At 43.4% G+C, this 25,900-nt stretch overlaps 2 protein-coding genes across 2 annotated transcripts in view; one reads left to right on the forward strand and one right to left on the reverse strand.

Moving 5' to 3' along the window:
- Positions 1-1,766: 1,766 nt before the first annotated feature.
- cdc23 (CDC23 (cell division cycle 23, yeast, homolog)) lies at positions 1,767-20,293 on the forward strand. The gene is made up of 16 exons (XM_017684880.2): positions 1,767-1,915; positions 3,510-3,582; positions 6,267-6,404; positions 6,562-6,604; positions 7,682-7,787; positions 7,883-8,015; positions 9,367-9,544; positions 10,617-10,714; positions 12,202-12,283; positions 12,479-12,632; positions 13,297-13,416; positions 14,165-14,240; positions 14,330-14,391; positions 14,694-14,772; positions 16,325-16,444; positions 19,797-20,293. The coding sequence occupies exons 1-16, from the start codon at positions 1,809-1,811 to the stop codon at positions 19,962-19,964; spliced, it is 1,737 nt and encodes a 578-aa protein (XP_017540369.1). The 5' UTR covers positions 1,767-1,808; the 3' UTR covers positions 19,965-20,293.
- Positions 20,294-21,776: 1,483 nt separating this feature from the next.
- Positions 21,777-25,900, reverse strand: part of kif20a (kinesin family member 20A) — a 33,286-nt gene continuing 29,162 nt past the window's right edge. The window contains exons 18-19 of the mRNA XM_017684871.2: positions 25,610-25,747; positions 21,777-23,184 (exon numbers count right to left, since the gene is read on the reverse strand). Coding sequence (XP_017540360.2) covers positions 22,867-23,184; positions 25,610-25,747 — 456 coding nt within the window. The 3' untranslated portion in view covers positions 21,777-22,866. The remainder of the gene's footprint in view (positions 23,185-25,609; positions 25,748-25,900) is intronic.

A 25,900-nucleotide genomic window follows, 5' to 3' on the forward strand; every position in this document is an offset into this window, starting at 1 on the left:
TTTACACCGTCCCCACACTGAGTGACCTAACTGTTTAATTGCTAATAAGTGTTCAACAACAATCCACTCATTGCTAACTAGGCTAGCTTCCCTGCTAGATAGACCAGTACAGTCCAGCATGGCCTCACACCAGCAAAACTAGCATATGTTGTGTTTTGGACGCTGACATGCTAGTCAACCACCAAGACCACGCTGGGTGACGAGCTAAACCAGCACAGATGATAGACTAGCAGTATGTGCTGTGATGGTCCTCATGCTGATTCACCAAACTGTCCAGCTGCTAACTGTCCAAACTCTGCTAGGCTAACTTCGCTAACGCTGATATTTGGACAGTTAGCGGCTGGACAGTTTGGTGAGCCAGTGTAGGTTTCTGGGCAATGTCATCATGGAGATGCACACTCAGCTAGGGGGCGCTAGCTAGCAGCAAATTTACCAAAAGTGGTTTTGCCCCCTGACTGCACGTCCAGCCAGTACACAGGACGTCTGTCTATACTGAACTCTATACCATTTTTACGGTATAAAAGTGCAGAGAATCTTCTGAAACACTTAACAATTTATTTCTAAATACTTAAATATATTTAAATGAGTCTTTTACAAGTACTTTAAACAGTCCAAACATCCACAACCCTCTACCATTTTGATTAAAATTCACTTAAACATGAGTAAATCTGTAATACAGAAATGTGGCAACCCGCCAAACCCAGACTCGTCCATCAGATTGCCAGACGGAGAAGCATGATTGGTCACTCCAGAGAACACGTCTCCACTGCTCTAGAGTCCAGTGGTGGCTCTTTACACCACTGCATTCCACGCTTTGTATTGCGCTTGGTGATGTAAGGCTTGGATGCAGCTGCTCGGCCATGGAAACCCATTCCATGAAGCTCTCTACGCTGTTCTGGAGCTGATCTGAAGGCCACATGAAGTTTGGAGGTCTGTAGTGATTGACTCTGCAGAAAGTTGGTGACCTCTGCGCACTATGCTCCTCAGCATCTGCTGACCCCGCTCTGTCATTTTACGTGGCCGACCACTTCGTGGCTGAGTTGCTGTCGTACCCAATCACTTCCACTTTGTTATAATCCCACTGACAGTGGAATAGTTAGTAGTGAGGAAATTTCATGACTGCACTTGTTGCATTTACATTTACGGCATTTGGCTGACACTCTTATCCAGAGCGACTTACAATTTGATCATTTTACACAGGTAGGCCAAGGTGGTGTTAGGAGTCTTGCCCAAGGACTCTTATTGGTATAGTGTAGGGTGTTTTACCCAGGTGGGGATTGAACCCCAGTCTGCAGTGTAGAAGGCCACTACACTATCCCAACCACCACAGGTGTTGCACAGGTGGCATCCGTTCACAGTACCACGCTGGAATTCACTGAGCTCCTGAGAGCGACCCATTCTTTCACGAATGTCAGTAGAAGCAGTCTGCAGGCCTAGGTGCTTGGCTTTATACATCTGTGGCCACGGAAGTGATTGGAACACCTGAATTCAATGATTTGGATGGATGAGTGAACACTTTTGGCAATATAGTGTATTTATGAATATGTGAACTGACACCTGCATTAAGGTTTCTTGAAAAATACAGCATCTACAGTCAACACTTATCTTAAGTCAAAGATGTTGAGAATGGTATGAAATGATTAAGAAAACGACAATGTATTTAAATCAATTCCTATGGTGTCCGCTGGGGGCGCAGTGTGATTGGTGTAATTCCTCTGGTGTCCGCTGGAGGCGCAGTGTGGTGAGTGTAATTCCTCTGGTGTCCGCTGGGAGCGCTGTGACTGTGTGTACTCCACTAGGCGGGAGAGATGGCGGCGCTCAGCGCGGAGCTGCAGGATCTGGTGCGGGTGAAACAGCAGCTGGTGGAGATTCAGGAGCAGTGCAGGGAGCGCGGGCTGGTGCACAGTGCCAAATGGTGAGAAAACACAACAGCAGCTTCACGTACAGCGTTCAGTTCCGGATAGATACTCTAAACGAGCCAGAAAACTGAAGTTGGCTTCAGGTTGGCTAGCTTCTCATTCCAAGTTTCCGCGCCACCTTAAATGCTGCGGCGGTTGCTCTGATTCCTGGAGGCGGTAGAACGAACCTGGTGCAGCGTTTAAGGTGGACCGGGAAGTTCAGCCTCGTAACCTCGCAGCTCCGGGTGTGAAACTCTCACTCTAACTAATTTTTCAAAGTTTAATCACAGAAAACACGGTGTTTATGTAAAATCCGGCGGTTTAAGGCTCTTAGGATGAACTCAGTGGCTACTAGCTACTCTTATAAACACTAACGTTAAGAGCAGAAAGACTTCAGTAAAAAAATGATAGAAATAAGTTATTTTGTCACAGAAACGACCAATTTACTGTTACGTTATTCAGAATCTCTCTGCATACTAGTTTATAGTCTCTAATAGACCAAATAAGGACCCCAGAATGACGATAAAGTGTTTTTGAAGGGGCGTTGAGGCGTTAAACTAGCTTTTAATGAGTTATCTGTCTTATTATGCAATAATAATCTCTGCCAATAACAATAATCCGTTGAATCTCTCAGCTTTACTAGTTCGATAAAACCAGTTTACTGTCCTTTTTTGTTTTGTCCTCGTTTTGGTCTGTCAGTGTTCTCAAACTACAATGCCCAGCATGCAGTGCACAAATACGTCACGCAGCCAATGGGAATCCTCGTCCTGACTGCTAAAGTTGCTAATGTCGATGCTAATAAATCTAAAAATGGATGTGATATTCGGCTTCTTAGCTTCGCAGAGCGGGGGGTCCTAGTCTACACTGTACAATCTCACTCTAGAGACCCCTGCGGGACCACCGTAGGAGGAGAGTAGGATCTGTTTACAACAGATGTAAAATTGTTCGTCTGGGCTGGATTGTCATTTCAGCTGCTTTTTTAATTGTATTATATTCTTATTCTGTTTATTTCGTCCTCCAGAGGTTTAAGATAGTCAGCATTACACATTAAACACACACACTCTTTCTAAGCTGCTTCTCCTTCTGGGTCGTGAAGGGGGGGGGGTGCTAGAGCCCATTGGGTGGAAGGCAGGATACACCCTGGACAGGTCGCCAGTCCCTCACAGGGCAGATTGAACAGTTTTGTACTATTATTTTGGAAAGTGGCCCAGATGACTCTTACTGTTATTAATAATTCTGAACATTGTAGCTTGCTTCTTAGGTGGGCTTAACTGCAACAGACCAAGGGGCAAAATCCAAAGGCTTCCGTAGTAGAATTCCAGAGCGGCTCTGCCTTAATGCCGTTTTTTAAAAGCATGCAGGCGTGGCTTTGGAAATCACACCTATAACGTTTCTCCGGCAGGGAGCACTGTTAGCGCACAAGTGGCAGTGACCCACACCAGAAGGAGCTTGTGCATGTATTTGTTGTAACAGCAGGTTTTTTGATCATAGTGTTTATTCTTTAATATAGCTTTTTATATAAAGACTTTCATTAAAACGATTTCAGATTTAAATGGTTTGGATTGGTGTCCAGCTGGGGATGGTGATCTTTCTTCTTCTTATTTCAATCAGGGCGTCTGAGTTGGCGTTCGCTCTCGATCCTCTTCCACTCAGTAAGCTGCCCTCACCGCCTGAGCTGACTGAGGTGAGTCTTACACTGGACAGCAGATTGTCTCTGACCAGGACTTCTTGTGTAGGAGGATTTCTTGCATAGCCAGATAAGCTTAGTTTCATCTAATGAGGGATTTTCTTACAATGGAGGAACTTTTTTTTTTTTTACCGGGATACGTCTCCACAGCTTATGCTGCGTCCCTCCCTAACTTGCTCCAGAGTAGGGCTGGACAGCAGCTCAGTATCAGTAAATATCACGATAGAAAATGTTTTCAATAACGGTGATATGATTTTTAGGCACATTTCCAATATTTCGGTAAACATTGTTTACACCATCTGCGCTGATGTTCATTACAGGGCGCTGCCCATCAGTTCATTGCATTCAAGCCGAGCTGAAAAAGCAATACAATACAAATGTGACTGAACGAGTTTCCACGAGTGATAATAAAGCAGAAGAAACAGTTGATAAGAGAGGAAAGACTAATTCAGTGGTTCGGCAATCAAAGATCTGACAAACTTCAGGTTTCAGTGCAAAATGTGCTGTAGAGTGGTGCCGACTAGCAGCGGGAACACATCGAATCTGTTCCATCGTCTGAAGCAGTTCCTCTTGACAGAATATTCAATGGTCTGAAAATGCGGCACCATAAAAGTTTAAGCCAACCTGTCCCTGAAACTTCGCCAGCAGGTGTGTCAAGCAAAGGGAATCCCACGCACCAAACACGGATAGCTGCGTTTGTGCCATATGACAAATGGTCCAAGCGTCATAAAGACATCACTAAAGCTGAAAGCAGCTTCTTGGCTAAGGACACGATGCCGTTTAGTATGGTGGAAAATGTAGGCTTCAGGAAAATGATGTCAGTCATCGACCCCAGATACGGTATTTTTCACACACAGCTATACCCGAGCTTTACGGTGAAGTTAGGGAAAGGGTGGAGGAGCAGCTGAAGTCAGCGTCATGTTTTGCGACCACAGCTGACCTGTGGTCAAGCTGAACCTCTGAACCATACATGAGCCTGACAGTCCACTTCATTGACAAAGACTGGAAGCTTGTCAGCTTGTGCCTCCAGACGGTCTACTTTCCTGAGGATCACACGGGTGAAGCAATTGCCGCCGGGCTTGCCGATGCGCTCGCTTCCTGGGGACTCGGTGAGGACCGCCAGGTCTGCGTTACCACAGACAGTGGGACCAATGTCATCAAAGCTGCTGAGTTGAACGGACGGACAAGGCTGCAGAGAACTATACACTACATTTTTCTCTCTCTCTCTACAGCGAAAGTTAACCAAGACAAGAGTGGACAGAGCAACTGGGGTCTGTAAAAAGGTGGTTGGCCTCCTTCTGCTGGAAGAAAAAGCTGGACCTTGCAGCTTGCTCAGGAGGAGTATAACTTGCCAAAGCACAAGCTTGTAAGTGAAACACCAACAAGAGTGGCTCCCGTCAACAGATGGGTAAAGCAAGTTCTGGAGCAGAAGAGGGCCATCACAGAGGTCCTCTCAAAGGACAAGAAGGCCAGGTCGCTGGCTCCCACCTGGCAAGATGTGGATGTTTTAGAGTCTATAGATGCAGCTCTGAGCCCACTTCTTGAATTCACTGATGTCTTGTCCAGTGAGTCCTACGTCAGTGTCATTCCTAAAACCAGTCATGCACCTCTTCAACACCTCCTTCTTGAAGGAAGCAGAGGATGACATAGAGCTCACCCGGACCAACAGTGATTGGATACATCACCGAAAAGTATGATGACCCAGCAATGGATGATCTACTTGACAATGCATGCCTCGTTGACCCAAGGTTCAAGCTTAAGTACACTGAGGAGGAGAAGAGAGAATACATCAAAGACAGAGCCATGTTGGAGATGTTGAAGGGAGAGAGAGCTGTTGGTAAGGGAAGAAGCCGGGGGAGAAGCTTCTGTAGCAGTGCCATCAGCCAAGAAAGCAAAGTCTCTGGCTAGCTTTTTTTTTTTTCAAACAGGCCCACCTCTTGTTATACAGCAGGCCTGAGTCCACAGCAGGCAGTTGAGAAAGAACTCGGCAACTACCTTCTGGGTCTAGATGCTGACACTGACTCAGATCCTCTGGGTTGGTGGAAAGTCTGTCAAAAGAACTTCCCCAGAGTAAGCAAACTGGGAAAACCAGGCCACAAGCTCCCTCTCTGAGAGGGTTTTTAGCACAGGTGGCAACATCGTCACATGTAAAAGGGCAGCGTTGAAGCCAGATAAGGTAGACCAGCTTGTATTTCTTGCCAGAAACCTCTAGGGCCCATCATAGGATGTCATCAGCCCTCAAACATGTCCCTTCCCCAGCAATGTGTTTTCATTGTTGCTCACTCATTTTTCTGTATTCCGCAGAAACTCTGAGCACTTTTCATATTCGTTTTCAATTCGTTGTGGACGTTCTTGGCAGTTTTCTGTGGTTTTAGATTGTTCATATCGATATCGGAATCATATCGTATCGACCAAAATTAAGGAATATATCGTGATATAAATTTGCTCATGTCGTCCAGCCGTACTCCAGGGACAGGTGAAGTTCAAGGATTCAGATCATAAAGAACTCTTGGACCAGTAGGGCTGAGCTTCTGACCAATCAAAGACTGTCTCAGACCAATCAGGGACTGTATTCTAACCAATCAGTGACAGCCCTCAGACCAAACAGGGACAGCTTTCTGACCAGTCAGGGACGGCCCTCAGACCAGTCAGATTATGTGTGATGTTTGCTCGTTCTTCAGGAGGACGCTCAGGATCTGGACGCTCTCTGTCTGGCCAAGTCGTATTTTGACCTGAAGGAGTACGACAGAGCGGCGTATTTCCTCAGAGGCTGTCGCAGCCAGAAAGCCTATTTTCTCTACATGTACTCTCGATATCTGGTGAGCCGATGATGTTAATTTAACTCTTAATATTAACTGTTTAATATCTAATCCCATTCATGTCTAACTGAATTTAGTGTGATGAGAAAAAATGCCACAAACCTTGTTTTGATTGGTCTAAAGTGATGAAATTTTGTGACATCTCTCACGTTTACAGTCCGGAGAAAAGAAGAAAGATGACGAGACTGTCGACAGCCTGGGTGAGAGAGTGATTTACTCCAGCTTAATGTTGTTATTCCTGTTATATTGATGTGGTTCTGAAGGACGGTGTCTTGTTATTCCTGGTGTGACACAAGCTGTTGTGACTTTGTGAGCTCGATGAGGTCACAAAGGCCTGTGTGATGTACAGTTTAGTTTCAGTGTTGGATTTAGTTGGACGTGCACAGTTTGTGGAGGTCAGGTGTGCAAGTTATAGAAAGTTTTTTTGTAAACAGCATCACAAAGTTTATAATCACAAAAAATAGTAATAATAATAATGAGCTTTAGCAGCCTAATGTTCAGACTTACAGTGTAAATGTTTATAGAGTCCAGCCGACCACGCCAGCATTACCTGAATGCACATCCAGCAGCAAAGTCTGCATTGCAGGACTGTTTTACAGTATAATATAAAAACCCGTAATATTTGCAGCTCCAGTATTTCCACTTTGCTTGAGCCACCGGCCTGTAGAGTGAGAGCAGCTCTACTTTCTGCCTCTCATCATGAGAAGCACAAAATACACTCCCACCGTTTTTATCACTCGCGAGTGTGTTAAAAACGAAACCATCACGGAACCATTCTGCTTTACCGGCCGCACCGCTTATGATTTTAAACCAGCAATGACAGAAACAGCACATTCAAAACTGAGAATAACAAGCAGAGATATAGATACGAAGCCGCAGTGCCTTCACTGCATTAGAACACACATAAAACATGACAGGATTTTAAAATCAGGAAAGTCTGTCAATTTTGATGAGTCAATATTAAATACTGCAAATGGAGATTAAAAAGGAGGCCAAAAAACTTACGGTAGTATTAAGTAAACGACAAGCAGCCCCAATACGGTCCACATTTTTCCTTCGTCTATAGGTGTTGATAGGCTGGAGCAAAAATGTGGACAGTCTGGGGGCCCTGAGAACTGGATTGGGAAACACTGGACTTCCATATTGTACAGTTTTAGCTTTAAAAGACAATGAAACAGCCAATGCACAACATTAATGTGCTGCTATCAGCTCTGGGGCAGAAAAGCTGTCAGGCTGAGTCATATTCACTGTATTTTTTGCCATGCTTGTTGGTGCAGGTCCTCTAGAGAAAGGGCAGGTGCGGAACGAGGCTCTGCGAGAGCTGCGAGTGGAGCTCAGTAAGAAGCACAGTGCCGGAGAGCTGGACGGATTCGCCCTCTACCTGTACGGCAAACCACAGTAACACACAAGCTTCTCGTTGCTCTGCTCTTCTCTACCTGCACTCAGAAATTATCCTGTGGTCTCGCTCTGCCCTCCAGGTACGGCGTGGTGCTGCGGAAACTGGACCTGCTGAAAGAGGCGGTGGACATCTTCGTCGCTGCAACCCACGCACTTCCTCTGCACTGGGGCGCCTGGCTGGAGCTCTGCAATCTCATCACCAACATCGAAATGGTACCGATTCACCTTCCTTTCTGATTACATCGTTCCAGTTAAACCTGTAGAGGGTATTTTTACAGGTTTTTCCACATTGGAAGCTGTAGCATAATGACACAGAATAATTGTTGAGTTAAATAGGAGTATACATTTCGTTTGACTTTGAAAGTGATTGAAAGTTAACTTACGAACTTAAAATCACAGACATGAGTCATGAAATCATCAGAAACACCACTGTATATTGTATAAAACATTTAAACCCTGTATTTAATTGACAACAGCACAAAGACAACATATCAAATGTTGAAACTGAGAAACTTTGTTTTTTGAAAAATATTTATCAATTTTGATGCCCAGCAACACATTCCAAAAAAGTTGGACAGGGGCAACAAAAGATGAAGTAGAAGTTGTGTATTGCTAAAAGAAAACAACTGGTAGAACATCTTAAAACCAATTAGGATAATTGGCACCAGGTCAGTATCATGATTGGGTATCACAGAGCATCATAGAGAGGCTGAGTCTTTCAGAAGTAAAGATGAAGAGGGGTTCACCACTCTGTCAAAGACTGCACAGGCAACAATTTGAAAAGAATGTTTCTCAATGTAAAATAGCCAAGAACTTTTGCTTTTCATCATTGACAGTACATAATATCAAACGATTCAGAGAATCTGGAGAAATCACTGTATGTAAGGGACAAGGCTGAAAAGCAATATTGTCTAGCCATGATCTTTGAGCCTTTAAAGCAGCACTACATTAAAAACAGGTGTGATTCTACAGAGGACGACACTTCATGGACTCAAACACTTCTGAAAACCACCATCTGCCAACACCACATATAAACAGAACCCAGAAACACTGCCGCCTTCTCTGGGCCTGAGCTTATTTAAATGGTAAAAGTGTCCTATGGCTCGATGAATTAAAACTTTAAATTCTTTTTGGAAATCATCTCATCCTCCGGGTGCATTAGTGCTCATGGCATGGCTGACGTGCACATTTGCACCATTAATGCTGACGGGCCGAGCCATTGAAGGTGCAGTTGATTGTATGGTTTGTGCAGCTAGTGGTGTTTGAGAGGCATACATTTTAAAATTAGCAGCAGTGTAGCAAAGACATGTTACTGAGAGACTGACCTCCTTAAACAGCAGCAGCAGACACTGCAACTAGATGGAGACATGAGCCTCGAACATGAGCTGAAAGTATATTTCCCAACAGAATAACACCTTTAATGGGCTGGGCTGTGTTGCATGATTGGCTACAGCCTTATGAAACTGAAAGCTGATTTGAGCACAGTCTGCGCTGCACCTGCACTCGTTCTTTACTTCTTATATAGCTTTCGCTCTGCTGAGTCGGTTGTTTCTCTGTTTCGTAGCTGAAGTCTCTGTCTCTGCCCGACTGCTGGGTGAGGGACTTCTTCATGGCGCATATGTACACTGAGCTGCAGATGATCAAAGAGGCACTGCAGAAGTACCAGAGCCTGATGGAGGCTGGATTCGCCAAGAGCACCTACATCATCTCCCAGATCGCCGTGGCGTATCACAATATTAGAGGTGTGTCTGATAATCCGCTTTATATAAGCACATTTACAGTACGGTGCGGACGTCTTGGGCACCTCAGCAAATTGTCTGGGAAATAGAAAACACCATGTTACATTAGAATGAATGCAAACATAGATGCAGTAAAAGGTAACACAAAGTTGATTTCTTGAGAGCCAGTTGGAGGAACACAGGTTTGGGTGAGAGGCTGTAGAGAAATATCCTAACTCTGAAATCTGATGTATTTAGTCTCCATGACGACTTCAGTATGGACTGAATTTCAGACAGTAGCTATTACGGAATAACAGTTCCTATCTTCATAATCCCATCATTAACTTCACATAAGGAAATAGTATCACACAAACATCCAAACTAGACTAAACCTCCTAAGTCCTGTTGTAACTTTAGGATGAACCCAAACAGGGTCCTAACTTCTGTTTAAGCGTCTGTTTCTATGGTTTGTTGGCAGCTGTGTCGGGCAGCTTAGTTCACTACCAGCATACTGAGCTAGATGTAGATTCTGCTGTAAAACGCTGCTTTCACTGTGAGACGTTTTTCTTTTCTAACTTTAAAAATCTCAGACTCTGCAGACTCGATTCTCCACCGTGCCTCTGATTACCGTCCTGTGTTGATGTTGATGATGAAATATTACAGTGACGGTGGTGAATAATGAGGAGACGGAGCTGAACGTGTGTCTGTTTATTAGGAGGAGTAACATTAGCGTGCTCGGCTAAAGTGTTTGGGAAATGGAGACTGAAACTGGGGAGCGGTGATGCTCTGATAAACAGCAGGTGGCGCTCTCACAGCATTTACAACTTAGTTTATCACATTTTAGGTTTGTTTGACCTTTTTTTACATCAGTAACGGCAGCTGTGACTTATATTTTTAACATTATTTCAATGACCTGTTTACATTTCAGCTGTGTGTGTATGGTCGGTTGCTGGCAAACAGACATGACAGCAGATTATCGACTTCAATGAAGCAGGTTAAGATTTCAGAACTGGAAATGAGATGCTGCAAGATCAGATAAAATTCTGTTGAGTTCAGCATGAAATATAACAGAAATATTGATGTTTTTGCTCCACAGATATTGACCAGGCCTTGGATCTGTTTAATGAACTTCGGGAGCAAGATCCATTCCGGATTGAGAACATGGACACCTTCTCCAACCTTCTCTATGTCAGGGTGAGACCACTAATTATTCTGATTGTTTGAAACTCACCTGAACCTGACAAAACTGTCCAAAACTGACCCAAACTGGCCCGTCGCCAACCAAATACCTGACTAGAACCTATTTATGATAGCACAGTTTAAAACTGTCATTAGATAAAGAATAAATATAAATGAAAGTATTTATTTTTTTAGTTTGTGTAGCCCTAACTGTAACTCACCATACAGTGCTGTTCTCTCTCTGAGCGGTAATGATAGAGAAGTGAGCCGTCACCTGTTTAATCTTAAAACTCTGAAGTAAAGCAGGAGGATTTACATTATAAAAACTTTCGGATATTTTTTCAGTAATAATTTACAAATTCAAATTTCAAGTTTGACTGAAATGACCTTCCCCAGTAAGATTAAGATTACAAAGCCAAATCATTTTAGTTGCAAAGGCCCTCATGAACCAACTCACTAACTAACTTACTAATTAACTCACTCAACTATTCACAAACTTGCTCACTAACTCGCTCTTTTACTAATCAACTAATTCCCGCACTAACATACTCACTCGCTAACGTAATAATTAACTCACTAACTCATTCACTAACTAACCTACTCACTCGCTCACTTACTCATTGATCAACTCACTAACGCAGTCACTAACTTACTAACTCACTAATAAACTCACTAACTCAATTATGAACTCACTCATTCACTAATTGACTTACTTATTCACGCCCTAACTCACTCAATCACTAGTCTTACTCACTAACTTACTAACTTACTAATAAACTCACAATCTCATTCACTAACTAACCTACCCACTCACTAATTGACTAACTCATTCACGGACTCAGTCACTCACTCACTAACTCACTAACTCACTAACTTACTAATAAACTCACTAACTCATTCACCTGCCCACTCTCTAATTGACAAACTCATTCTTGCACTAACTCACTAACTTACTAATTAACTCACCAACTCATTCACAAACTAACCTACGCACTCACTCACTAACTCGCTTACATACTAATTGACAAACTCACTAATTAACTCATTCACTCACCAACTCGCTCACTCACTAAGTAACTAACTCGCTCACTCACTAAGTAACAAACTCGCTCACTCACTAAGTAACAAACTCGCTCACTCAGTTACTAACTAACTCGCTCACTCAGTTACTAACTAACTCGCTAATTCACTCACTGACTCACTAACTTGCCCACTCACTACAAGATTGTCCACCAGGGGGAGCTTCAGACACTCATAATTGCAGTGAAATAATCGTGTTTTAGCTGAAGTGGCTGTTGAGCGTTGTGTGCTAGAAATGTGTCCTTTCACTGTCTTTTGAGGAGCTACGTGCTGGTGCTTTAAATCAGTAAGACTGTGTCCTTGGTTTTCCTTTTTTTAAATTCTTTTGTCGTGATATTTTAACCAGTAGCCCTCTTGAGAATATAAATATCAGCTGCTAAAATGCTTTACACAAAACTTAATTTACTAATTCATGTTTTCAGAGCATGAAGCCAGAGCTCAGCTATTTGGCCCATAACCTGGTGGAGATCGATAAGTACCGAGTGGAGACGTGCTGTGTTATTGGTGAGTACCTGAGGTCAATGGACACAGTCCTTATGCTGCAGCTGGGTTTATGTACTTGAAGCTGGCCACAGAGAATAAACAGCACAGTGATGTAGGCCTGTGTGTCAGTGTGCTCTTACTCATGTAACTGAAATATACTTGCCTTACTGTCTCATAAACCACCTGCATTTCTGTCCTACCTGTATTAACGTATAGGTAATTACTACAGTCTGCGGTCTCAGCATGAGAAGGCGGCGCTTTATTTCCAGAGAGCTCTGAAGCTGAATCCGCGCTGTCTGGGGGCCTGGACGCTCATGGGGCACGAGTACATGGAGATGAAGAACACGTCAGCAGCCATCCAGGCCTACAGGTCAGCCTCAGTAACGTTACTGAAACCACTGCAAAGTAACTGTGGGTGGACGCTGTATACGAAAGTATGTGGACACCTGAGCTTATTCCAAATCTATAGGTGTTAATATGGAGTTGCTCCCCTTTGTGGCTACAACAGCATCAGCTCTTCTGGGAAGCTTTCCATGAGATTTTAGTGTCTTTGTTGGAATTCATGTCCATTTAGTGAAGAGAGCAATTGTGAGGTCAGACTCTGATGTTGGACGAGAGGGCCTGACTCACAGTCGACGTTCCAGTAACTTACTGACCCTGCAGTGAAACCTCTTAGTCCATCCAGCATCTATCAGCATTAATACAAGGCTAAAACTGGCTTTTTATCCAAATTCTCTGTTCCACCTTAAATATTGCAGGTGTTGCATGGAGCAGAATGTACAAGCAGCACCGTTTTAAGGTGGGGTGGAAAATTTGAATAAGAATCTGGCGATTTAAAAAAAAGGTGGATCGGAAAGTTCCGATAAGAAGCTGTGTTTGAACAGAAGCACGTAAGGCCCTGTTCCTCTTTTTGGTCTAAAATAAAACACGGGAACTCCACGTTTTCTCTGTAAGGGTGAATGAGTTTGGAGTGAGTTCTCATGCATGTGCTGTATGTTTACATTTTCTCTTTTCACATCTTTACAATCTTTTAGACATGCTATCGAAGTGAATAAAAGGGACTATCGAGCCTGGTATGGACTTGGACAGACGTACGAGATCCTCAAGATGCCTTTTTATTCGCTTTACTACTACAGAAAAGCCCACCAGCTCAGGTGTGTATGTGTTTATCAGCCTTTTAGATTATGTTTATGTTGGGCATGTGATTTTATGTGATACAGGGGTGTCTCAATACGATATATTCAGTAGAGGAAAGACAGTCTTAACATGTGACCTTGTGTTCATATGTTGATATTAATGTTAATAAACTGGCTGTTGGAATGTAAAATTCATCCATCCATCCATACATCCATTATCTAAGCCGCTTCTCCGTCAGGGTCGCGGGGGGGTGCTGGAGCCTAAGATTCAGGAAAAGTAAAAAGAACATTCTTAACTTATACTGGAAGTTAATGTAAAAAGACTTTGGATTGTTTCTGTAGATCTAGTAAGGTAAACATTAAGCAACCCTTATTAGTCCCACAACAGGGAAATTCCACCTCCGCATTTAACCCATCCGTGAAGTGAAACACCACATACACACTAGTGAGCACACACACGCTAGGGGGCAGTGAGCACACTTACCCAGGGCGGTGGGCAGCCCTGTCCCCAGCACCTGGGGAGCAGTTGTGGGTTGGGTGTCTTGCTCAAGGGCAGCTCAGTCACCTACTGTTGGCTCTGGGGATCAAACCAGCAACCTTCTAGTCACAAGGCTGGTTCCCTAACTTCTAGCCCAAAATGAAAATCATTGTACTTGTAGATGTGTGTGTTTGTGACTGTGTGTGTGTGTGTGTGTGTGTGTGTGTGTGTGTGTGTGTGTGTGTGTGTGTGTGTGTGTGTGTGTGTGTGTGGTTTTCTCCTCTGCAGGCCAAACGACTCTCGCATGCTTGTGGCTCTCGGCGAGTGTTACGAAAAACTGTCTCAGCAAGTTGAAGCGAAAAAGGTTAGTAGTGGTGCAGGATTGTGTGTGGGGAGGTTATGCCCACTGACGGGGGGCCGTTTCTGATCATTCTCCCCTGTTTTCCCTCTCAGTGTTACTGGAGAGCGTACTCTGTGGGAGACGTGGAGAGGATGGCTCTACTCAAACTGGCGAAGTAAGAGAGCACGTTCTAGTTACATAACATTTTAAAAGGTCCAAATCACAGAACATTGATTCTCCTTGTTTTTAATTTGACTTATTTTTTAAAAAGTAATGTACCATTCATTCCGACCGAAACTAAGCTTCAAAACTCGTTTTGAATTCCCCAAGGTTGTGATGTTTAGCCCCGCCCACTCAAAATAATGATGATAAATAAAATCGCACAGATGTTATGAGTAAATTCCTCCTTCAGTTCTTGCTGAGCTCACAGAGTAACGTCTTTTCATTAATGATCTGTTTACTTTTTAATGTGTTCAGACTTCACGAGCAGTTAAACGAATCCGACGACGCGGCTCAGTGTTACATCATCTACATCCAGGATATCTTCTCCTGTGGGGTGAGCTGAACCATGTTTATGGAGTCTGAGAGACTGCAGATCTTCTTTCACACAGACATGACTGTCAGTAAACGGCACACACACTCACCAGGTTTATATCTACAGCCACAAAAACTGAACCAACTGATCAGTCATAGCGGTTGGTTAGTGTATCACCTCTGTTAACACCTCTGTCTTCTACGCTGTAGACTGGGGTTCAATCCCCTACCCGGGCAAGCACCCTACACTATACCAATAAGAGTCCTTGGGCAAGACTCCTAACACCACCTTGGCCTACCTGTGTAAAATGATCAAATTGTAAGTCGCTCTGGATAAGAACGTCAGCCAAATGCTGTAAATGTAAATGTAAATCATATGATGTGTGTTATTTTTATACTTATTCAGTGTTTCTATTGAAATGTATCATGTCTTTTTATTTGCCACGTTTTTTTTTTCCTCTTATGCCAGTGCACAAATTTTTTCAGCAATATTTGGTTGTGTTATTTGATATGTTAAGCATAAAAGTACATGGATGGAAACTAAGCCAGTCTCTCTGACAGCTTTGACCTCACCACAAAGACACAGCACCATCTTGTGGATTAAGGCAGAAAAAATGCATTTTGGTAATCTGTGTGTCTAAACCTGGATTAATCACAGTCTGAGTATCTTAACCCGGGATTAGTCACAGTCTTGAGTATGTAAACCTGGATTAATCAGTCTGAGTAATTTACCCTGGATTAATTACAGTCTGTGTCTCTAAACATGGATTAATCACTAACTGTGTGCCTAAAGCTAGAATAATCTCAGTGTAAGTATCTTAACCAGGATTAGTCACAGTCTGAGTATGTAAACCTGGATTAATTACAGCCTGAATATGTAAACCTGCATTAATCACTGAAGTAATCAGTCTAAGTATCTAAACCCAGATTAACAGAGAAAGCTGTTGTAAACTGCGTCTGTCGGTTTTGTTGACGCTGAAGTCTGAAGCTCAGTCTAAGTGGAAGCTGTTTCATAGGACAGACTCCAGATCAGCTAATTGTTATTCAGCTCCAGGCGAAAACGAATGGCGTAACAAAAACCACACTTAAGCCTTAAACGCACTCAAGCCTTAAACGCACTTAAGCTTTTTCTCCTCTTTGTCAGTTTGGTTTTTCGGCTCCACGTGCACATTCCTTTTTGGAACGTGATTATCCCATTTCTTTCATCCCTCACTCGAGCATCTTGGACAGCATCATGTTACAGTAATATATGTTAGGGGTCCCCTGGTGGCTGCAGAGCCCCACTCAGCTGCATGCGGTAGAGCCTATTAGTTAGAGCCCGTACTGATTGAGCACTGATACTGTTTTAAAATAATATCATGATGATGTACTGCGGTCATTTTTTCCTCTCTCTGCTGGAAACCGTACCGCGTGTTTGTGCTTGTATTTGTGGCTGCTCAGAATAACATTTTAAGAGCTACTGTTTTTTTTTTTTGTTGGTAGAAATACTTTGGTCCGTAATCCGTAAGGCAGGACTCGCAGAACAAAGGCGTGAAACTAGTGCAAGACGTGTTTGTGTTCTCTCTCTCTCTCAGGAGCAGCTGGAGCACGCTGAGGTGAGCACCGCCCTGCGCTATCTGGGTCAGTACTACTTCAAGAACAAACTGTATGACGAGGCTTCTCTCTGCGCTCAGCGCTGCTGCGACTACAACGATGTGAGTCTGAGCAGCACCCACCGTCACACTGAGGCTTCACTGATAGATCAGATACCGTGGTTAGTGGTTATAGGCTTGAGCATTCTGAGTAACTTTGATATCCATGGATCCATAAGAGCTCATGAACAGACGCTTGAATGGCATGACCGCACTTTTTGTCTAGATCAGGAGTCGCAACCCAAATGTTAAGAGCCATTTCAGCATCTGTTTAACCACCTCGAGAGGCACAGCATCATATCTTGGCTGTAAATATGTCTCAGTATGTGCTATTGCGCTAGTATAGGCTAAAAAAACATACAGTAAATGGAATCGCAGACGTACTTTGCTCTGCAAAAAGCTGCTGTAGTCGCTTTTCTCGCATCTCTGGCAGGAAACTTTTCTTGTAAAATAGTTCTTGTAAAGTTTTTTTTTTATTTTTTAAACAAGGCTTTTCATTCTGCAGATTATTGTTTGATGTTTCCTGTTCCACCTTAAATGGTGCCTGAGTGCCAGAATATAACTGCACTATTTAAGGTGGAACGGGCCAGTTTGAACCAGGAGCTGGCGAATGAGACTTCACTTTTTTTTTTTTTTTTTTTTTTTTTTTTTTTTTTAAGCATTTGACAGATTGACTTTTTTGAGATTAAACGTATCAAGAAACCAGCTGGAATGATTACAAAAGCAAATAAGTCCATTTATCTCCAAATTATCGAGATTCGAGCTAGGCGAGGCTGTCGGTGTCGCTATGGTACTATGCTATGGAAAAGTTGGTGAATTTGCAGTTCTAAGCTACATTAACAGTAAAAGATGGGAAACAGGAGTGAGGAACAGACACACCAGAGCTGGTAATGTTATTTTATTAAAAAAAGCCACCAAACTATGACATCAAACTATTTATAAATGTACTTGTACAAGTGCTGTGATCTGTGGTAGTGCTCTGGGAGAGTAGTGGTCATCTGTTTACAGCTAGTAAACAGCCATTCTAAACCATCTTTAAAGGGTTGTTTTGAGATATTGTTGGCAAAATCACTGACCACACAAGTACAACCCTATTCGAAAGGTCTGTAGAGAAACAGACCAATAAAGTAAGAAAATGTCTTTAGTTATCTATGTGGACAGTGGGCAGTGATTTCATGCAAAATTATTTTTTTTATTAGAATTTTTTTGAAATCATAACATCATGCAGAGCGTGTCGTGACCTGACGTGCCATAAGGCGGCAAGAAACAAAAACATACCAGCATCAAAACCACTGATTTCCATCATTTCTCTTCTCGCTCTCCTTGTGGCCCGACTTTATGCAAATGAGTTGAACTACAGGTGCTGGTCAACGAATTAGAATAATTTGAAATAGTGCAATCATGAAATTCTTTGAATGCATTTTTTGTGCAGAAAGCAAATCAGGTGTTCACCGCACCTGTCCTACTCGTTAGACTAATCACAGAACTCGTTACCTGTAGAAAATTTGCTCAGCTGAGCTTTCCAAAAGGCCCATTTAGGCCATTTAACTGTGACACTGTTGTTTTATTGAATTAGAATAATGGAGAAACCGTTTCATTGAATTAGAATAATTTTTATTATAATTACAATCATCACTTTCTCAGTATTTTGTGGCTGCCCCCTTGGCTTGTATGACTGCCTGAAGTCTCCGCGGCATCGATTTGACCAGCTTGTCGCAAGTTTCCGCACTCACAGCTTCCCAGGCAGTGGCGATGTTCTGCTTCAGTTGGTCCAGCGTAGTAGGCTTTCTGTCGCGAATTTTCCGCTTGACGATGGCCCAAAGGTTTTCAATGACATTGAGGTCAGGCGAGTTGGCCGGCCATGCCAAAACTTCAAGCTGTTTTTTAGTGAACCAATCTTTGGTCGACTTTGCCGCATGAGCCGGTGCAAGATCCTGTTGAAATATGAAGTCTTCTTCGCCGAACTGTTCCTCAACAGTCGGAATCAGGAACGTTTCCAGAATATCTTGATATACGGCAGCATTGACAGTCTTCTTGAGGAAGCAGAGTTTCCCTACACCTCGAGCGGACATGCATCCCCAGACCATAACGCTCTGGGGAAACTTGACGGATCTTTTCACGCACTCGTGGTTGTAGGTTTCGCCACCACGACGCCAGACACGAGGACCTTGGTCACCGAAGGAGATGCAGAAGCGTGATTCGTCACTGAAGACCACTTTCTGCCAGTCTTCAGCAGTCCACTCGCTGTGTTCTTTGGCCCACTTCAGCCGTTTCTCCATTTGTTTCTTGTTCAGCATCGGTTTTACTGCTGGAACGCGAGATTTGAAGCCGAGTTCGCGCAGACGACGGTAAGTGGTTGATCTGGAGACGTCAGCGCCGGTCTGCTTGTTCCACAAGTCGGTGAGCTCGGAAGTGGACTTGAACCGGTTGCTGACTGCGATCTTTCTCAGCTGCTTGTTGTCGCGAGCAGAAGTTTTTCGGACGCCGGAACAGTTGGTGCGCTTGCTGCAGTTTTTCTTGAGAGCTTTGCAGACGGAAGACTGGCTGATGCCGAGCTGCTCAGCAATTTTAGTTTGGGTCAAGCCTTGTTGGCGAAGGGCTTGAATTTGAGCCACTATTCCGGTTGAGAGGTCGCGCTGCTTACCCATGATTGATTTTACAACTTAGAAATTCTACTCAACCCTGACTTTATACTGCACAGTGAACACTCTTCACAGAAAACAAAAATTCGAGCATTTATTCTAATTCAATGAAACGGTTTCTCCATTATTCTAATTCAATAAAACAACAGTGTCACAGTTAAATGGCCTAAATGGGCCTTTTGGAAAGCTCAGCTGAGCAAATTTTCTACAGGTAACGAGTTCTGTGATTATTCTAACGAGTAGGACAGGTGCGGTGAACACCTGATTTGCTTTCTGCACAAAAAATGCATTCAAAGAATTTCATGATTGCACTATTTCAAATTATTCTAATTCGTTGACCAGCACCTGTACGTCCTATCAGACTGTTGATATGTGGCGCCGTAACCAATTCCCACTCCCACAGTCACACCCTCAAACGAGCCCAGAGAAGGAACAGTTGTTACAACTGACCGCTTCACATCACAGTGTTAGCAAGTGGTGGTTAAGGTACCAGCCTTGTGGCCGGTTCGATCCCCTGAGCCGACAGTAGGTGACTGATGTGCCCTTGAGCAAGGCACCTGACCCCTAACTGCTCTGCGGATAGGGCTGCCCACTGCTCCAGGCAAGTTTGCTCACAATGCGGAGGTGAATTTTTCCTGTTATGGGACTAATAAGGGTCACCCGGCCTGATATTGATAACAGTTCAGACGTGGCACCTGGTCATCCATCTGTCCAGATTTGTGTAAAAATCTCACTCAGGTAATAAAGAATCCCTGCTTCCTTCCTTTCTCCAGGCACGTGAGGAAGGGAAGGCCTTGTTGAGGCAGATCTCAGCCGTGCGGGAGCAAGGAGAGCCATCCTCCACTGACCTGTCCTTACCCAGCGTCTTCAATCCTCTGTCCAGCAACACCACCCCAGTCAGAAGAGTGTCCCCGCTGGACCTGTCCTCCGTTACGCCATGACATTCGCCATAGGAGTGGTCATTTCTGGTTCAGTGGTTTGGGAAAGCCAGCCCTCTTAAGCCAGGGCTCATCATTCCTTTCTTGGAGAGTCCAGCACAGTCTGCTGATTTTTCCTGCTCATGCACATTTACTAAACCCAGTGAACGAACGGCAGAGCCGAGCTAACTGGACCTCCAGGACCAGAGCTGGACAATCCTGTCTTATTTGTGTATGTTGCTTTAGGTGTTTTGGTAATTTGAATGTTAAAAGAATTTTTTCTTCAGCCTAAACTTCGTCTGCCGCATCTGTACCACACTTTGGATTAAACCACAAAAATGAGTTTTTCTGAACTTGAACAGAAAATTTATGACTCATTTACAACACAAACCAATGGGCTTCTGTCACATCAGTAAGTTTAATGAATGAGTGTTTGCAATACATGACAATATGAGGCCAATTTGAAACCCCCATGATCTGGAGGCAGAGCCTGTGAAAACTCCACCTACACCACTCTTCTGGGGATGAACTATCACTCGTTCCCTCTTTGTCTCTGCAAGAACTTATTTATACTGATATACAGTTTAATTTACTGATGCACTATATTGCCAAAAGTATTCGCTCGTCTGCCTTCACACGCATATGAACTTGAGTGACATCCCGTTCTTAATCCATAGGGTTTAATATGATGTTGGCCCACGCTTTTGGGAAGGCTTTCCACAAGGTTTAGGAGTGTGTTTATGGGAATTTCTCACCATTCTTTCAGAAGCGCATTTGAGACGTCAGACACCGATGTTAGACAAGAAGGCCTGGCCCACAGTGTCCACTCTAATTCATTCCAAAGGTGTTGTCAGGAACCCATTCCATGAAGCTCTCTACGCTGTTCTTGAGCTGATCTGAAGGCCACATGAAGTTTGGAGGTCTGTAGCGATCGATTCTGCAGAAAGTCGGCGACCTCTGTGCACTATGCCCCTCAGCATCCGCTGACCCCGCTCTGCCATTTTACATGGCCGACCACTTTGTGGCTGAGTTGCTGTCGTTCCCAGACGCTTCCACTTTGTTATAATCCCACTGACAGTTGACTGTGGAATATTTAGTAGTGAGGAACTTTCACGACTGGACTTGTTGCACAGGTGGTGTCTGATCACGGCACCACGCTGGAATTCACTGAGCTCCTGAGAGCGACCCATTCTTTCACTAATGTCTGTAGAAGCAGTCTGCAGGCCTAGGGGCTCGGCTTTATACACCTGCGGCCACGGCAGTGATTGGAACACCTGACTTCAATGATTTGGATGGGCGACTGAATACTTTTGGCAATTAATGTAGCTGTAATTAAAGAATGTGTAAATAGACGCAAGTAGATTAGTATTTACAAAGGAAGCCAACAATACCAACGAGGCAGATTTGGCTGGAAGAGTCTCATTAAAAAGTCTTGTGTAAGAAAGGCTGAGCGTATTCCTTCACTGCACTTCACCCATGAAGTGAGTCAGCGGTCATCTTCATAAACACTGTCCACGCCATCACAAACTCCTACCTCGTTGGTCCGTCTTGTAGATGTCATCAGAGACGATAACTCCTCTGCTGCTGCAGTTTGTGTCGTCGGCTGGTCGTTTCTGATTCTCAGTCCAGCAGTGACACCGAGGTGTTTAAGAACTCCAGCAGCACTGCTGTGTCTGATCCACTCACACCAGCGCAGCACGCACTAACACACCACCACGTCAGTGTCACTGCCGTGCTAATAGCACCCCCTTGTGGAGAATCTTCCGCCTGCTAAATATTTCACAAGGCTGTTTTTGTTCACAGTCCAGTCTACACCAAAAGACCTAGTCAAACGTGTTTGTGAGAAGAATCTGAATTTATTATCACACATTCGTATCTTCCACAGTATCGAGTCTATAACAGTGTCGTGTAGTAAAACCTGATAAATTCCAAAACAAAAGCACTGACCGAGTAAAAGAGACTTGTTGACTGTTATTACCGTTACTGTCACCATGACAAGTCAGGGTTGTGGGTAATGTAGTCTGAACAGTGACTGTGCACCACTTATACATTCATAACACCACAGCAGCAGTGTGTACATCACGCCAACACAGGGCTGTGAGAAAATGCTATATTTGTACATGAATTAATCTTTTCAAACACAATATAAAAAAAAAATCAGCTCAACAGCAAAGATGAAGATGAAGCATTGGTGTATAAAAAAAGTCTAATTTAAACTAATTTTGCTCTCCCACAGCAGGTATTTGTGCAAAACGAAAACCTTTTAGAAGGTAACAAAAAGAAAGCAAAAAGGTGCTTTAAAGGGGAATTTCACCATTTTTCTCACTTCCTGCATAATTAAGTAGTTGAGTTCTAAGAGTCTGTCAGAATGTTCAGTGATAGGAACCAGACGTCAAGCTCCCTCGCAGAAAGTTACTACATGAAATGGTTATAGTTTTGGGAAGATTTTAGTCCATGGCATTTTTTGAACTCAAAATAGTCCCCAAAGAAAACTTTTTATAATATTATAACAATATTATTTCAGATTTTCCACTATTTTCCCATCATCAGCTTTCCATATAAACTCAGAAGACACATGTAGGTTCACTGGTGGTTCTGGATGGTAAATAACGTGTGTGCATAGGCATAGCGACCCCTGGTTCCCATCACCACCATTGTAAAAACATCTGCTGGCATGTTTCTCTGTAATTAACTCTCATTGGACCTTACCCGTTTAATTACGTTTGGGGGAAAAAAATCGTAGTTCCTCTTTAAAAGGTTTTAGTAAATGTTAGGAAATAGCTTAATATGGAAATGCATAATATTGGTTTTTGGTATTTAGTGTACATAAAAATGCCGGCTTTTCCTCTGCATCGCAAACTAGATCACCTCGGCCGATTTTATCCACCGGTGGCCACCTTAATGTTCGTTTGGTCAGATTATCCCTTTAATACTTGAACCTGCGTGTGAGGGCGGGGCTGGGGGGAGGTGAGGGTTGGCGTGAGCGCAGCACACTGGAGTAGGGTGTGGTGATGCCGCCCCACCGTGGTGTTTTGGATGGGGTACGTGAGGAGGAGAAGAGCGAGCGCAGCAGCTGCCGTTTCTCAGGCGGTTCGTTCTCTCCGCAGCCTCGCCGCTTACAGGAGGTCGGGGTGGTGGCCACAGGGGGGCGCTGCAGCTGCAGCTGCACCAGCCTCTCGTCTTTGTGCCGCAGTTCAGCTTTGACCAGCTGCAGGCTGGTTTGCAGCTCCACCAGCATTTGGCCCTGGAGAGCGATAGAGATCAGTGAGCAGGCTAAGATTAAGACATGAGGACACATCTGGAGAAAACCTGCTCAACTTTTGATGTTGGATCATGATAGAAGTCCAGCACTAATAAGTGCACCCCTCTAACACCCACCCCAAATTCCTCTAGGTAGGGCTCCATTATCTACTGTATACACTCACTGGCCACAACCCTTCAGTTGCTTGTTAACACAAATAGCTAATCAGCCAATCACACGGCCGCAAATCACTGCATAGGTGGTCAAGACGACTTGCTGAAGTGCAGACCGAGCATCAGAACGGGGAAGAAAGGGGATTTAAGTGACTTTGAACGTGGCCTGGTTGTTGGTGCCAGACGGGCTGGTCTGAGTATTTCAGAAACTGCTGATCTACTGGGATTTTCACACACACAACCATCTCTAGGGTCTACAGAGAACGGTCCAAAACAGAGGAAATGTCCAGTGAGCGGTCAGTCGTGTGGACGAAAATGCCTTGTTGATGTGAGAGGTCAGAGGAGAACGGGCAGACCGGTTCCAGATGATAGAAAGGCAACAGGAACTCAAATAACCAACCAAAATCTCTGAGGAACGTTTCCAACACCTTGTTGAAAGTCTGCCATGAAGAATTAAGGCAGTTCTGAAGGCAAAAGGGGGTCCAATCTTTTACTAGCAAGGTGTACGTAATAAAGTGGCCGGTGAGTGTGTTCCCACCCACATCTATCCTAACATTTCTCACAGTTCTCGTTAAAAGATCACGTCTAACCCCACAAGATGATTTAAAATCAGTCATTTAGTCAGTCAACCTTTATTTAACTTCAACTCCTTGGGACCACCGGTGGTTCCAAAACATACTTCATCATCTTCTTCATAACTTTCATATTTCATAAGCTACATTCAAAAGCTGGGTGTCGGACGAGGCTGTAGCTCTTCTCTCCAGTCTGAACTTTGTTTTTCTACTGAAAGTCGACCCGTTTTTCCCCAAATCTGGGCTATAAACTATAAACAGGCGGCGTCTCTTCAGTGATCTGCTCTGTAAACATGATCTTTATAAAAACAAAGAGCGTCTGAGAGTTTTGGCTTTCAGCAGTAAATTGTAAGCATATAGTAAAATGTGTGATCATAAAACACACGATCTGTTCACTTTTGCCAAAAAGAAAAAAAAATAATAATAAAATGAAAGTTTGCATTTATTTAATGCAGTTACTGAATAATTGGCCTTACGTCTTAGTCCTGTAAATTCAGATGGACAAGCCAAAATATACCCACGAGTGTAAGAGTACACTGAGGGAGAACCTTGAACTGTAGCCGAGGCAACACAGACATCAAGGGCTAAAAAATTGGATAGTAAAAACATCAAATGCTAAGAAAAGTAATAATTATCAAAATAGTTCATTTAAAAGTAAAAAAAAAAAAACAATTATTAAAATTACAACAATATAGTAACTTTAAAAATTCAGTTTGTTCAGTTTGACCACGCCCACAAATATGTCAGGCCAATGAAAATGAGTGCTAAATGGTGAGTACACTTTCACTTACTATTCAAGATGGCTAATTTGCTGGGTTCCATCATTTAAAGAAATCAAGCATTGAGCATCATCGCTGTCCAAAAATAGCAACTTCACAGGAGGGCAAAAACATTCTTTACTTTCAATGCAAGTTAATGGAAAAAGTTTTTATTCTAAGCAATTTGAGCTTTTCTTTTTGTCCAATCATCATGAAATTTTCACACAATGTGAAGGACAGCTGCTGAGCTCAAATGATGCGGAAAAGTAAAAATAGCAAAAAATGGAAATGTCTTACTTCTGCTGAACTCCTGCAATAAAATGCTCAGCTTCTGTCTAAAAGTGTAGTTAGATAAACAAACTAACCCCCCCCCCCCCCATTTTGCTTTGTTCACTTGAATTTTCGTGACCAAATCGTAAGGCAAATTATTCAGCAACTGCATGAAGTAACTCTACATTTTTATTTTTATTTTGTAAAAGTTCCCCTTAAATGAACAGAACTCTCAGACGCTCTTTGTTTTTATGCAGATCACTGAAGAGACGCCGTCTGTTTATAGTTTTTAGCCCAGATTTGGGGGGAAATGGGTCGACTTTCAGTAGAAAAAAAACTGAGTTCAGCTTCTTTTATTATAAGGGACTTTTATTCTTCTTATTTTACTATTTATTCTTTTATTATATTATAAATGACCACCATCTATTTGACTGGAGAGAAGAGTTACGGCCTCATACGAACCCCACCTTCTAAATGTAGCTTATGAATTATGAAAGTTATGAAGAATATGATGAAGTGCCTTTTGGAACCACCGGTGGTACCAAGGAGTTTAAGAGGTAATCTATAACGGAGCTGCCGTATGTCGTACAGTCGACCTCTAAAGTAGACCTCATAAAGGCTGAGCTGTAAGTTTAGCCTTCACTCTGTGCCGTACCTGTTTAGCGAGGGTGGTGTCGGCTGAGCTGAGCGCCATGCGGAGTTTCTCTCCGTCAGTGTTACGGCAGCAAGCTCGCTCGCCCGACTGCAGCTTCAGCCCCAACAACTGCAGGTCCGCCCTCAGCTGCCTCAGGTTCTACACACACACACACACACACACACACACACACACACACACACACAAATTTAGTTAAAGGGCCCATATAATGGAAAACACAATTTAGCACTTTGTTTAAAATAAGAGTTTGATGTATTAAATAAACGCTGCTAAAATGTCGACACAAACTGT

This window comes from Pygocentrus nattereri, chromosome 16 (genome assembly GCF_015220715.1).
Source record: "Pygocentrus nattereri isolate fPygNat1 chromosome 16, fPygNat1.pri, whole genome shotgun sequence".
Lineage (NCBI taxonomy): Eukaryota > Metazoa > Chordata > Actinopteri > Characiformes > Serrasalmidae > Pygocentrus > Pygocentrus nattereri.